This window comes from Petromyzon marinus, chromosome 41, assembly GCF_048934315.1.
Source record: "Petromyzon marinus isolate PM22_M1 ecotype Great Lakes invasive population chromosome 41, UKy_Petmar_22M1.pri1.0, whole genome shotgun sequence".
In the NCBI taxonomy this organism is placed as follows: Eukaryota; Metazoa; Chordata; class Hyperoartia; order Petromyzontiformes; family Petromyzontidae; genus Petromyzon; species Petromyzon marinus.
In genome coordinates this window covers 10797776-10811564 of record NC_133707.1, presented here as the reverse complement: position 1 = coordinate 10811564, position 13789 = coordinate 10797776, and the positions used below count along the sequence as shown (strand labels likewise).

The window sequence follows — 13789 nt, the reverse complement described above, 5'->3', positions numbered from 1 at the left end:
GTGGGTTCTGTGTGTGGGTTCTGTGTGTGTGGGTTCTGTGTGTGTGGGTTCTGTGTGTGTGGGTTCTGTGTGTGGGTTCTGTGTGTGGGTTCTGTGTGTGTGGGTTCTGTGTGTGTGGGTTCTGTGTGTGGGTTCTGTGTGTGTGGGTTCTGTGTGTGTGGGTTCTGTGTGTGTGTGTTCTGTGTGTGGGTTCTCTGTGTGTGGGTTCTGTGTGTGGGTTCTGTGTGTGTGTGTTCTGTGTGTGTGGGTTCTGTGTGTGTGGGTTCTGTGTGTGGGTTCTGTGTGTGGGTTCTGTGTGTGTGGGTTCTGTGTGTGGGTTCTGTGTGTGTGGGTTCTGTGTGTGGGTTCTGTGTGTGGGTTCTGTGTGTGTGGGTTCTGTGTGTGTGGGTTCTGTGTCTGTGGGTTCTGTGTGTGGGTTTGTGTGTGTGGGTTCTGTGTGTGGGTTCTGTGTGTGTGGGTTCTGTGTGTGTGGGTTCTGTGTGTGTGGGTTCTGTGTGTGGGTTCTGTGTGTGTGGGTTCTGTGTGTGGGTTCTGTGTGTGTGGGTTCTGTGTGTGTGGGTTCTGTGTGTGTGGGTTCTGTGTGTGGGTTCTGTGTGTGTGGGTTCTGTGTGTGTGGGTTATGTGTGTGTGGGTTCTGTGTGTGTGGGTTCTGTGTGTGTGGGTTCTGTGTGTGGGTTCTGTGTGTGTGGGTTCTGTGTGTGTGGGTTCTGTGTGTGTGTGTTCTGTGTGTGGGTTCTCTGTGTGTGGGTTCTGTGTGTGTGGGTTCTGTGTGTGTGGGTTCTGTGTGTGTGGGTTCTGTGTGTGGGTTCTGTGTGTGTGGGTTCTGTGTGTGTGGGTTATGTGTGTGTGGGTTCTGTGTGTGTGGGTTCTGTGTGTGTGGGTTCTGTGTGTGGGTTCTGTGTGTGTGGGTTCTGTGTGTGGGTTTTGTGTGTGTGGGTTCTGTGTGTGGGTTCTGTGTGTGTGGGTTCTGTGTGTGGGTTCTGTGTGTGTGGGTTCTGTGTGTGTGGGTTCTGTGTGTGTGTGTTCTGTGTGTGGGTTCTCTGTGTGTGGGTTCTGTGTGTGTGGGTTCTGTGTGTGTGGGTTCTGTGTGTGTGGGTTCTGTGTGTGGGTTCTGTGTGTGTGGGTTCTGTGTGTGTGGGTTATGTGTGTGTGGGTTCTGTGTGTGTGGGTTCTGTGTGTGTGGGTTCTGTGTGTGGGTTCTGTGTGTGTGGGTTCTGTGTGTGGGTTTTGTGTGTGTGGGTTCTGTGTGTGGGTTCTGTGTGTGTGGGTTCTGTGTGTGGGTTCTGTGTGTGTGGGTTCTGTGTGTGTGGGTTCTGTGTGTGTGGGTTCTGTGTGTGGGTTCTGTGTGTGGGTTCTGTGTGTGTGGGTTCTGTGTGTGTGGGTTCTGTGTGTGTGGGTTCTGTGTGTGTGGGTTCTGTGTGTGTGGGTTCTGTGTGTGTGGGTTCTGTGTGTGTGTGGGTTCTGTGTGTGTGGGTTCTGTGTGTGTGGGTTCTGTGTGTGTGGGTTCTGTGTGTGTGGGTTCTGTGTGTGTGTGTTCTGTGTGTGGGTTCTCTGTGTGTGAGTTCTGTGTGTGTGGGTTCTGTGTGTGTGGGTTCTGTGTGTGTGGGTTCTGTGTGTGTGTGGGTTCTGTGTGTGTGGGTTCTGTGTGTGTGGGTTCTGTGTGTGTGGGTTCTGTGTGTGTGGGTTTTGTGTGTGTGGGTTCTGTGTGTGTGGGTTCTGTGTGTGTGGGTTCTGTGTGTGTGGGTTCTGTGTGTGTGGGTTCTGTGTGTGTGTTCTGTGTGTGTGGGTTCTGTGTGTGGGTTCTGTGTGTGTGGGTTCTGTGTGTGTGGGTTCTGTGTGTGTGGGTTCTGTGTGTGTGGGTTCTGTGTGTGTGTTCTGTGTGTGTGGGTTCTGTGTGTGGGTTCTGTGTGTGTGGGTTCTGTGTGTGTGGGTTCTGTGTGTGTGGGTTCTCTGTGTGTGGGTTCTGTGTGTGTGGGTTCTGTGTGTGGGTTCTGTGTGTGTGTGTTCTGTGTGTGGGTTCTGTGTGTGGGTTCTGTGTGTGGGTTCTGTGTGTGTGTGTTCTGTGTGTGTGGGTTCTGTGTGTGTGGGTTCTGTGTGTGTGGGTTCTGTGTGTGTGGGTTCTGTGTGTGGGTTCTGTGTGTGTGGGTTCTGTGTGTGGGTTCTGTGTGTGTGGGTTCTGTGTGTGTGGGTTCTGTGTGTGGGTTCTGTGTGTGTGGGTTCTGTGTGTGGGTTCTGTGTGTGTGGGTTCTGTGTGTGGGTTCTCTGTGTGTGAGTTCTGTGTGTGTGGGTTCTGTGTGTGTGGGTTCTGTGTGTGTGGGTTCTGTGTGTGTGGGTTCTGTGTGTGTGGGTTCTGTGTGTGTGGGTTCTGTGTGTGTGGGTTCTGTGTGTGTGGGTTCTGTGTGTGTGGGTTCTGTGTGTGTGGGTTCTGTGTGTGTGGGTTCTGTGTGTGGGTTCTGTGTGTGTGGGTTCTGTGTGTGTGGGTTCTGTGTGTGGGTTCTGTGTGTGTGGGTTCTGTGTGTGGGTTCTCTGTGTGTGAGTTCTGTGTGTGTGGGTTCTGTGTGTGTGGGTTCTGTGTGTGTGGGTTCTGTGTGTGTGGGTTCTGTGTGTGTGGGTTCTGTGTGTGTGGGTTCTGTGTGTGTGGGTTCTGTGTGTGTGGGTTCTGTGTGTGTGAGTTCTGTGTGTGTGGGTTCTGTGTGTGGGTTCTGTGTGTGTGGGCTCTGTGTGTGGGTTCTGTGTGTGGGTTCTGTGTGTGTGGGTTTTGTGTCGCAGCTCAGCTGACGGTGGCCAGGGCCATGCCACCTGGCGCGCCTGCAGCCACACACGGGAGAGACGAAGGCCGCCGCGCGTTTGAGCCCACGGGGTTCACCCGTCCCCAGCCGGACACGTGTGTCGCTGGTTGTTATTGTTGTTGTTGTTTGTTATTGTTGTTGTTGTTTGTTGTTGTTGGTGGTGTTTTAACTCCCGAGTATCGAGCAACACTTTCGGCGGCGTGTTTGGTTGCCATCCCCCGATTGAGTCGCTGACCGCCTTTGTCTCCCCAAATTCTGGTCGTTACACACTGCATGAGGTATTACGTTGAGGCCGCGTCAACCTAGGGGAAGCCCACGACCGGTTTAGATATTTGTCACTGATGTCGGCTGTGAGCGGAAATCAATCACGGTCGCCGGGTTCCAAGCGCAGTGAGATAACCACGACACTACCTCTCCCCACCATTACACACACACACCACACACACACCACACACACACACCACACAGACACCATACTACACACACCACACACACACACACCACACACACACCACACACACACCACACACACACCACACACACCACACACACACACCACACACACACCACACACACACACACCATAATACACACACACACCACACACACCATACTACACACACACCACACACACACCATACTACACACACACCACACACCACACACACACACCACACACCACACACACTACACACACCACACTACACACACACCACACACACACACCACACACACACCACACACACACCACACAGACACCACACACACCACACACACACACCACACACACCATACACACACACCACACACACACCACACACACACCACACACCACACACACCACACACACACACCACACACACACACCACACACACACCACACACCACACACACACCACACACACACACCACACACACACACACACCACACACACACTACACACACACCACACACCACACACACACACCACACACACACCACACACTACACACCACACACACACACCACACACACACCACACACACACCACACACCACACACACACACTACACACCACACACACCACACACACCACACACACACCGGCATGTGAGGGAGTCGGCCAATATCTTCGCCGCAGGCAGCACAGGGAAACAAAGACGGCCACGACCAAGAGACACCCGAAGACCCCCACCAGGGACCCCACGGCGGCAGGGCTGAGGGGTCCACCTGGCTGCGTCTCTGTGCGGTGGGGAGAGAGAGGGGGACAGAGTGTGGGAGAGAGTGTGGGAGAGAGTGTGGGAGGGAGTGTGGGAGAGAGCGTGGGAGAGAGTGTGGGAGGGAGTGTGGGAGAGAGCGTGGGAGAGAGCGTGGGAGAGAGAGGGGGAGAGAGTGGGAGAGAGTGCGGGAGAGAGAGTGTGGGAGAGAGTGTGGGAGAGAGTTTGTGGGAGAGAGTGTGAGGGAGAGAGCGTGGGAGAGAGTGGAAGGGAGTGGGAGAGTGTGGGAGAGTGGGAGAGCGAGGGAGAGAGAGTGGGAGAGAGTGAAAAAAAGAGAGAGCTAGAGAGTGAGCGAGAGAGAGCCAAATGGAGTAGGAAGAGAGGGGGCAGATAGAGAGGGGGCAGATAGAGAGTGGGGTAGAGAGAGAGAGAGAGGGAAGGGGTAAGGAGAGCAGAAAAAAATAAAAAAATATTTTGTTGGGTCTTTCAAAGCAAAGCATAAAACAAACTAATAAACGAATTGATGAACAGAGCAAAGTGCCGACTACACCGAGCATCTTGTTTACTCTGATCGTAAAAAAACAGAGAGAGCGGGAGAGAGTGGGAGAGTGTGGGAGAGAGCGGGAGAGAGTGGGAGAGAGAGTGGGAGAGAGTGTGGGAGAGAGTGTGGGAGAGAGTGTGGGAGAGAGTGTGGGAGAGTGTGGGAGAGAGTGAGAGAGTGTGGGAGAGAGTGTGGGAGAGAGTGTGGGAGAGAGTGGGAGAGAACGAGAGAGTGTGGGAGAGAGTGTGGGAGAGTGTGTGGGAGAGAGTGGGAGAGTGTGTGGGAGAGAGTGTGGGAGAGTGTGGGAGAGAGTGCGGGAGAGTGGGAGAGTGTGGGAGAGTGTGGGAGAGTGTGGGAGAGAGTGTGGGAGAGAGTGTGGGAGAGAGTGGGAGAGTGTGGGAGAGTGTGGGAGAGAGTGCGGGAGAGTGGGAGAGAGTGGGAGAGTGTGGGATAGAGTGGGAGAGAGTGTGGGAGAGAGTGCGGGAGAGAGTGGGAGAGAGTGTGAGAGAGTGGGAGAGAGTGGGAGAGAGTGGGAGAGAGTGTGGGAGAGAGTGGGAGAGAGTGTGGGAGAGTGTGGGAGAGAGAGTGGGAGAGAGTGTGAGAGAGTGAGAGAGAGTGTGGGAGAGAGTGGGAGAGAGTGTGGGAGAGTGTGGGAGAGAGTGGGAGAGAGAGTGGGAGAGAGTGTGGGAGAGAGTGGGAGAGTGTGGGAGAGAGTGTGGGAGAGAGTGGGAGAGAGTGTGGGAGAGAGTGTGGGAGAGAGTGTGGGAGAGAGTGTGGGAGAGAGCGGGAGAGTGGGAGAGAGTGGGAGAGTGTGTGGGAGGGTGTGGGAGAGAGTGGGAGAGAGTGTGGGAAGAGAGTGGGAGAGAGTGGGAGAGAGTGCGGGAGAGTGGGAGAGTGTGGGAGAGAGTGGGAGAGAGTGGGAGAGAGTGTGGGAGAGAGTGCGGGAGAGAGTGTGGGAGAGTGGGAGAGAGTGGGAGAGTGTGGGAGAGAGTGGGAGAGTGTGGGAGAGAGTGTGGGAGAGAGTGTGGGAGAGAGTGTGGGAGAGAGCGGGAGAGTGGGAGAGTGTGTGGGAGGGTGTGGGAGAGAGTGGGAGAGAGTGTGGGAGAGAGTGGGAGAGAGTGTGGGAGAGTGTGGGAGAGAGAGTGGGAGAGAGTGTGGGAGAGTGTGTGAGAGAGTGGGAGAGAGTGTGGGAGAGTGTGGGAGAGAGTGGGAGAGAGAGTGGGAGAGAGTGTGGGAGAGAGTGGGAGAGTGTGGGAGAGAGTGTGGGAGAGAGTGGGAGAGAGTGTGGGAGAGAGTGGGAGAGTGTGGGAGAGAGTGGGAGAGAGTGTGGGAGAGAGTGTGGGAGAGAGTGTGGGAGAGTGTGTGGGAGAGAGTGTGGGAGAGTGTGGGAGAGAGTGCGGGAGAGTGGGAGAGTGTGGGAGAGAGTAGGAGAGAGTGGGAGAGAGTGTGGGAGAGAGTGTGGGAGAGAGTGGGAGAGTGTGTGGGAGAGTGTGGAGAGAGTGGGAGAGAGTGCGGGAGAGAGTGTGGGAGAGTGTGGGAGAGAGTGTGGGAGAGAGCGGGAGAGTGTGGGAGAGAGTGGGAGAGAGTGTGGGAGAGAGTGGGAGAGAGTGTGGGAGAGTGTGTGGGAGAGAGTGTGGGAGAGTGTGGGAGAGAGTGCGGGAGAGTGGGAGAGTGTGGGAGAGAGTGGGAGAGAGTGGGAGAGAGTGTGGGAGAGAGTGTGGGAGAGAGTGTGGGAGAGTGGGAGAGAGTGGGAGAGTGTGTGCGAGAGTGTTGGAGAGAGTGGGAGAGAGTGCGGGAGGGAGTGTGGGAGAGAGTGTGGGAGAGAGTGTGGGAGAGAGTGTGGGAGAGAGTGTGGGAGAGAGCGGGAGAGTGGGAGAGTGTGTGGGAGGGTGTGGGAGAGAGTGGGAGAGAGTGTGGGAGAGAGTGTGGGAGAGAGCGGGAGAGTGTGGGAGAGAGTGGGAGAGAGTGTGGGAGAGAGTTGGAGAGAGTGTGGGAGAGTGTGTGGGAGAGAGTGTGGGAGAGTGTGGGAGAGAGTGCGGGAGAGTGGGAGAGTGTGGGAGAGAGTGGGAGAGAGTGGGAGAGAGTGTGGGAGAGAGTGTGGGAGAGAGTGTGGGAGAGTGGGAGAGAGTGGGAGAGTGTGTGCGAGAGTGTTGGAGAGAGTGGGAGAGAGTGCGGGAGGGAGTGTGGGAGAGAGTGTGGGAGAGAGTGTGGGAGAGAGTGTGGGAGAGAGCGGGAGAGTGGGAGAGTGTGTGGGAGGGTGTGGGAGAGAGTGGGAGAGAGTGTGGGAGAGAGTGTGGGAGAGAGTGGGAGAGAGAGTGGGAGAGAGTGTGTGGGAGAGAGTGGGAGGGAGCGGGAGAGAGCGGGAGGGAGCGGGAGAGAAATCTTCGTCGCGGTTCCGTCACCTGCCCTCTGGTCCGGTCGTTCCGGCCCCCCGGCGAGGCGGTGAGGGCGCCCCCCCCCACGTCCTCCGGGCCCAGCGCCTCGCCGCCGCGCCCCCCCCCAGCGGGCGGGCCGCCCGTGGCCCCGCCGCTGGGGGGGGGCGCGGAGCCGGGGCCCGGAGGCGGCGCTCGGCTCGGCTCCGTTTCTCCGTCTGGGTGTGTGTGGGTAGGCAGGTGTGTGTGTGTGGGGGGGGGATGTCAGGAACAAACGTACTGATTGGTTTGCGAGATTGTACAAACCGCACGGCGGCACAAGTCGCCGCGCAATTCATTTGCCCTCATCAAAAAAGTACAAACGCCCTTTCCAGACATGGCTACACGCGGGGCAAACCGGTAACCGGGTCTCTGCCGCTGATATTCGAGCGGTTCGCCGCTAGCCACAAGAAGCCCGCCGCACCAACCGCGTGCGGGCCGCCCTGTGGTGCGTGGTAGTGACTCGCCGTCCAGCAGCAGCAGCAGCACCAGGACCTCGTCGCGAGCCACGAGCCGGCGTCCGCCCGCGTCCCGCGCCCCGCGCCGCGCCGCCTCGCACGCGTAGCGGCCCTGGTCGCCCGCGCCGAACGCGCGCAGCACCAGGCGGTGCAGGCGACCGCCCGGGCCGCAGGGCGCCGCGTCCGGGCACAGCCGCCCGAGCGCGTGGCGCCGCCGTGCCCGCTCGTGCACCCAAGGCTCCCCGTCGGACCGCAGCCCCAGCAGCGGCGTCCACGACGAGGAGGCGGCGGCGGCGGCGACGCTCCAGCTGACGGACACCTCGGAGAGGGAGGAGGAGGAGTCGACGGAGCACCACAGCGTCGCGTCGCCACCCGGCGGCACGAAGAGGGGCGACGCAGGTGAGATGCGCGCTGTGATCGGCGCGCGCGACGGAGCCGGAGTCGGAGCTGTTTGGGGGGAGGGGAGAGAGACCGGAGCACGGGTTCGTTCAGGTGACACGCGGCACAGGCGCGACATCCACGCGCGGGTTCGTATCTCCATCTAGGTGTGGGTAGGTGTGGGTAGGCAGGTGCGTCGGTAGGCAGGTGTGTGTGTGGGTAGGTAGATGTGTGTGTGGTCCACCTTCAATAAATGACCACAAAACCACGTAACAAAGATATCTAATAAGCTTGTGCTGGGGGGCTCGGGGGAACAGGCATCTATGACGTCTTCTGTCCAAACCCCATTTGACGGAGCCAGGAAATTGAATCTTTACCCTCGGGGCTCCTCCAGAAACAACAAAAAGCCACTTTGGATGGCCACGTTCGAATGCTCACTGCGGAGGAGAGGCTGCCACTCCTCTTTCGGGAGCTGGACTGGTACCGCCTGGATCTCTGTGGCATTCAGGAGGTCCGGTGGACCGGCTCTGACTCCTGCCACCATGAGGGGTGGACAGTCCTCTACTCAGGGCAGGAGACTACCAAACAACAGGGAGTGGCTCTTCTTCTGAACAAAAAAATGAAGGGGGCGTGGAAGCGTGGCAGTGAGGTGTGGGAAGCTGTTAGCCCCAGGCTACTTTGGGCTCACCTTCCCATCAACCGGAGGCGAGGAGTTGGTGGTCGTGGTTACTTATGCCCCCACCGAAGACGAACATCCGTGGAGGGATGCAGGCAAGGCCGATGAGTCGGATGCCTTCTATGACCTCCTGTCACAGGTGCTGGCTAAAGTTGCCCCTCGGGATAGTCATCTTGTTGGGTGACTTCAATGCCCGAGTTGGTCATGATGCTGGCACCTGGTCTGGAGTGATTGGAAGGCATGGGCCAGATCAGCTCAATAACAACGGTAGGAGGATGCTAGATTTTGTGCAGCCCATGGGCTTGTAATTACCAACACGCTGTTCCGGCATCGGCGCATCCACACAACATCATGGATGCAAGCCGGGTCCAAGCAAGAACATCTGCTGGACTATATAGTGATGGAACAGCGGATGCGGGCCCATGTCTTTGACACCAGGACCTACCGTGGAACTGATCTGCCCTCTGACCATCGACTTGTCATCTGTAAGATGCGCTTGCCATTCTTCCACTCCGTTGGTGGGTGTACACCCAGGACCCAATTCCAACCTAAGGTGGCCTGGTCTCAGCTAGCTGATGAAAGCTGCAAGCGAGAATTTCATCATCACTTGCGGCTGGGGTTGGCATCGTCCCCCACTCCTCCAGATGTCGAGGGTAAATGGGCGAGGTTTAGGACTGTGACTCAGGCAGCTGCAATGGCTGCTTTGGGTACGCGGTCCAGAACTCCCCAGTGACCCTGGCTGATAGAGGAGGTGTTCAGGATGGCTGAGAAAAAGCGACAGGCCCACTCTAATCGTCTACAGCATCCCACGTCAGAGAATGAGGAGGCTTACTGCAGCCTTCGCTCGGAGGTTCGGAGAGCCGTTAGGCTCTGCGAACCGTGGGTTGCTGAGGAGATGGAGTCTGCCTCAATGGCCCGTGATCATAAATCCCTATTTAATTCCATCAAAAAAATAACCTACAGCGCCACACCTATTACCATCATTAGGTGAAAACACAGTGATCCAATCTCCAGGAACAGGTTTGTAGATTTGATGAGCATTTCTGTGAAGTCCTGGGGGAGGGTGAATCCCTCAGACATGGAAAACATCGTGGCACAAAGTGGGGATGACCCTGCTGAAGCTGCGGGGCCTCAAATATTGGAGGAAGAAGTCACCCCCTGTGAGTGGCTGGCTGAGGTGCCATCTGTTGACGAAGTACTAAAGGTGATCCAGAGTCTGAGACCTGGAAAGGCACCTGACAGAGATGACCTCCCAAGCAAAATGCTGAAGGCGGGTAGCGTTTGTGCACAGACTGCCATAGATGGCATCATAACTTCAATCTGGACCACTGGAGGGGTTCTGCAGGATTGTAAGGATGCCCTTGTGGTCACCCTCTTTAAGAAGGGGGACCGCACAGACTGTAACAACTACAGGGGCATTTCACTCCTCAGTGTGCCGGGAAAGGTCCTGGCAAGGATTATTCAACATCGCCTTGCTAGGCACGCTGAAGAGAGGCTTGTGGATCCTCAATGCGGTTTCAGGAAAGGGCGGTCCTGCACAGATGCCATATTTTCTGTCTGTCTGCTACAGCAGAGGTGTAGGGAATTCCAACAACACCTACATCTCTGCTTTATTGACCTGGTCAAGGCCTATGATACCATCAGTAGGCCTGGGCTCTGGATAGTTCATCGTGCTTTCAGAGTCCCTGACCCTCTGCTCACGATCATTAAGGACCTTCATGATGGTGAGCGGGCCCGGGTAAAACTACGTGGCCGGGAGTCGGAGCTATTCCCCTGTTCACCTTGGGGTGCGACAGGGATGTCCTCTGACTCCCACATTACTTAACATCTATTTCGACCACGTAGTTCGTGAAGCCTTCAATAGCTGTACCGGAGGAATTTCCATCTGGTACAGATACAATGGGAGGCTGATCGATGCCCGGGTGTGGTCAAGGGATGGCTCCCTCTTGCTCAACCATGTTATGTATGCCGATGATCTGGTAATCGCTGCTCAATCAGATGAGACGTTGGAGGCGCTGCTGCTAAATCTGGAGATTGCTACTAAGAGGTGGGGCCTTACCACCAGCCCCACCAAAACTAAGCACCTGCCAGGGTATTTTGTACCATCGGACACTCCACCCCCACAACTCCCAATTGGTGATGGGGCAGTTGTGGAGAGAGTGGAGAGGTTCCCATATCTGGGCAGTGTGCTTATGACCGGCTCCAGTTTAACAGCAGAGGTCTCACTCCGAATCAGTCGAGCGGCATTATATTTTCATCGGTTGCGTAACGCTGTGTGGAAGCTACCTGGTCTGTCGCTCCCCACGAAGCTTCAGGTCTTCTCAGCCATGGTCATTCACCTCCCTTCTCTACGCTTGCGAAACGTGGACCCCCCTAATGGAACATCTTCGCCTGTTAGAAACATTTAAGCTGGCCTGCCTACGATCCATCCTGGGTTTAACCAGGCTGGATTGTATGAGGAGTTCACAAATCCTTGAAAGATGTGGACAAAGTCCCATCGGTGACCTCCTCCGGCAGGCAAGGCTGCGCAGGCTGGGTCATGTAGCCTGCATGCCCAGCCACCGCATGCCTAAACAGCTTTTGTTCGGCCGGATCAAAGGAGCTAAGTGGGCGCGGCACGGGCTAGAGAAGAGATGGAGTGATGTGGTACAGGAGGACGTGGAGCTGAGTAGACTTGCCAATGACTGGTACCAGCGGTGTTAAGATCGGCCTCTGTGGAGGAGGCTCGTGAAGGACGCTACTGGGCAGTTGGAGGCAGTCGCCCTCCAACAACGATGGAGGGCAGAGGAGCGACGCTCACAACAACGAGCAGAGCACCAGGTGGCTAAAGCACAGCAAGTTGGCACAGTAGGGGGCACAGGTGGTGCATCAGCCAGTCATCTCAGTCATCTTAGTCAGTCGACCCGTGGCACCTGGGCCTGCCCCGTGACCTGCCAGCGGGCGTTCGACACTCCACGTGGCCTCAAGGTGCACGTAACCTGGCACAAGCGTCGTGGCAAGCGTCGTGATGACGTCACCGCCACTTAGTGGCGAATGGCGGTTGTTGTGTGTGTAGGTAGATGTGTGTGTAGGTGTGTGTGTAGGTGTGTGTGTGTAGGTAGGTAGATGTGTGTGTGTGTGTAGATAGGTGTGTGTGTGTAGGTGTATGTGTGTAGGTAGGTAGATGTGTGTGTAGGTAGATGTGTGTTTAGGTGTGTGTGTGTAGGTGTGTGTGTAGGTAGGTAGATGTGTGTGTAGGTAGATGTGTGTGTAGGTGTGTGTGTAGGTAGGTAGATGTGTGTAGGTAGATGTGTGTGTAAGTGTGTGTGTGTGTAGGTGTGTGTTGTAGGTAGGTAGATGTGTGTGTAGGTAGATGTGTGTAGGTGTGTGTGTAGGTAGGTAGATGTGTGTAGGTAGATGTGTGTGTAAGTGTGTGTGTGTAGGTAGGTAGATGTGTGTAGGTAGATGTGTGTGTAAGTGTGTGTGTGTGTGTAGGTGTGTGTGTAGGTAGGTAGATGTGTGTGTAGGTAGATGTGTGTGTAGGTGTGTGTGTAGGTAGGTAGATGTGTGTAGGTAGATGTGTGTGTAAGTGTGTGTGTGTGTAGGTGGGAGCGGTAGTGTAGCGGTTAGCGCGCTGCGCTATGAACCTGGCGACCCGGGTTCGATTCCCGCTCACGGCCAACACCAGTGACGATTATCTGAACCGGTCCCGGGCCTCCCTTAGGTCGACTCAGCCTCAAATGAGTACCTGGTGCTGTGTGTAGTAAACATCGCCACTGGGGAGACAAAGGCGGTCGGGCGTGGTGCTGGCCACCCACCCCCTCGTGTACCGTTCCGGCCTTCATAGGTGCTCGCTAACAGCACTTGCCCCTACAGTCTGTTAAGGCTATACGGGGGATCTTTATCTTTGTGTGTGTAGGTAGGTAGATGTGTGTGTAGGTAGATGTGTGTGTAGGTGTGTGTGTATGTATGTAAGTGTGTGTGTGTAGGTAGGTAGATGTGTCTGTGTGTAGGTAGGTAGGTGTGTTTGTAGGTAGATGTTTGTAGGTAGATGTTTGTAGGTAGATGTTTGTAGGTAGGTGTGTGTGTAGGTGTGTGTGTAGGTGTGTGTGTGTAGGTGTGTGTGTGTAGGTGTGTGTGTGTAGGTGTGTGTGTGTAGGTGTGTGTGTGTAGGTGTGTGTGTGTAGGTGTGTGTGTGTAGGTGTGTGTGTGTAGGTGTGTGTGTGTAGGTGTGTGTGTGTAGGTGTGTGTGTGTAGGTGTGTGTGTGTAGGTGTGTGTGTGTAGGTGTGTGTGTGTAGGTGTGTGTGTGTAGGTGTGTGTGTGTAGGTGTGTGTGTGTAGGTGTGTGTGTGTAGGTGTGTGTGTGTAGGTGTGTGTGTGTGTAGTGTGTGTGTGTGTAGGTGTGTGTGTGTAGGTGGTGTGTGTGTAGGTGTGTGTGTGTAGGTGTGTGTGTGTGTAGGTGTGTGTGTGTGTAGGTGTGTGTGTGTAGGTGTGTGTGTGTAGGTGTGTGTGTGTAGGTGTGTGTGTGTGTAGGTGTGTGTGTGTAGGTGTGTGTGTGTAGGTGTGTGTGTGTAGTGTGTGTGTGTAGGTGTGTGTGTGTAGGTGTGTGTGTGTAGGTGTGTGTGTGTAGGTGTGTGTGTGTAGGTGTGTTGTGTGTAGGTGGGTGTGTGTAGGTGTGTGTGTGTGTAGGTGTGTGTGTGTAGGTGTGTGTGTGTAGGTGTGTGTGTGTAGGTGTGTGTGTGTAGGTGTGTGTGTGTAGGTGTGTGTGTGTAGGTGTGTGTGTGTAGGTGTGTGTGTGTAGGTGTGTGTGTGTAGTGTGTGTGTGTAGGTGTGTGTGTGTAGGTGTGTGTGTGTAGGTGTGTGTGTGTAGGTGTGTGTGTGTAGGTGTGTGTGTGTATGTGTGTGTGTGTAGGTGTGTGTGTGTAGGTGTGTGTGTGTAGGTGTGTGTGTGTAGGTGTGTGGTGTAGGTGTGTGTGTGTAGGTGTGTGTGTGTAGGTGTGTGTGTGTAGGTGTGTGTGTGTAGGTGTGTGTGTGTAGGTGTGTGTGTGTAGGTGTGTGTGTGTAGGTGTGTGTGTGTAGGTGTGTGTGTGTAGGTGTGTGTGTAGTGTAGGTGTGTGTGTGTGTTGTGTGTGTGGGTGTGTGTGTGTGAGGTGTGTGTGTGTAGGTGTGTGTGTGTAGGTGTGTGTGTGTAGGTGTGTGTGTGTAGGTGTGTGTGTGTAGGTGTGTGTGTGTAGGTGTGTGTGTGTAGGTGTGTGTGTGTAGGTGTGTGGGTGTTGGTGTGGGTGGTGGGTGTGTGGTGTGGTGTGTGTAGGTGTGTGTGTGTAGGGGTGTGTGGTGTAGGTGTGGTGGTGTGTGGTGTG

At 55.6% G+C, this 13789-nt stretch overlaps 1 protein-coding gene across 1 annotated transcript in view; it reads right to left on the bottom strand.

Moving 5' to 3' along the window:
• Window positions 1-7086: 7086 nt before the first annotated feature.
• LOC116951022 (uncharacterized) overlaps window positions 7087-13789 on the bottom strand; it is an 18962-nt gene continuing 12259 nt past the window's right edge. The window contains exon 10 of the mRNA XM_032969292.2: window positions 7087-7843. Within this exon, the coding sequence (XP_032825183.2) occupies window positions 7164-7843 (680 nt within the window). The 3' untranslated portion in view covers window positions 7087-7163. The remainder of the gene's footprint in view (window positions 7844-13789) is intronic.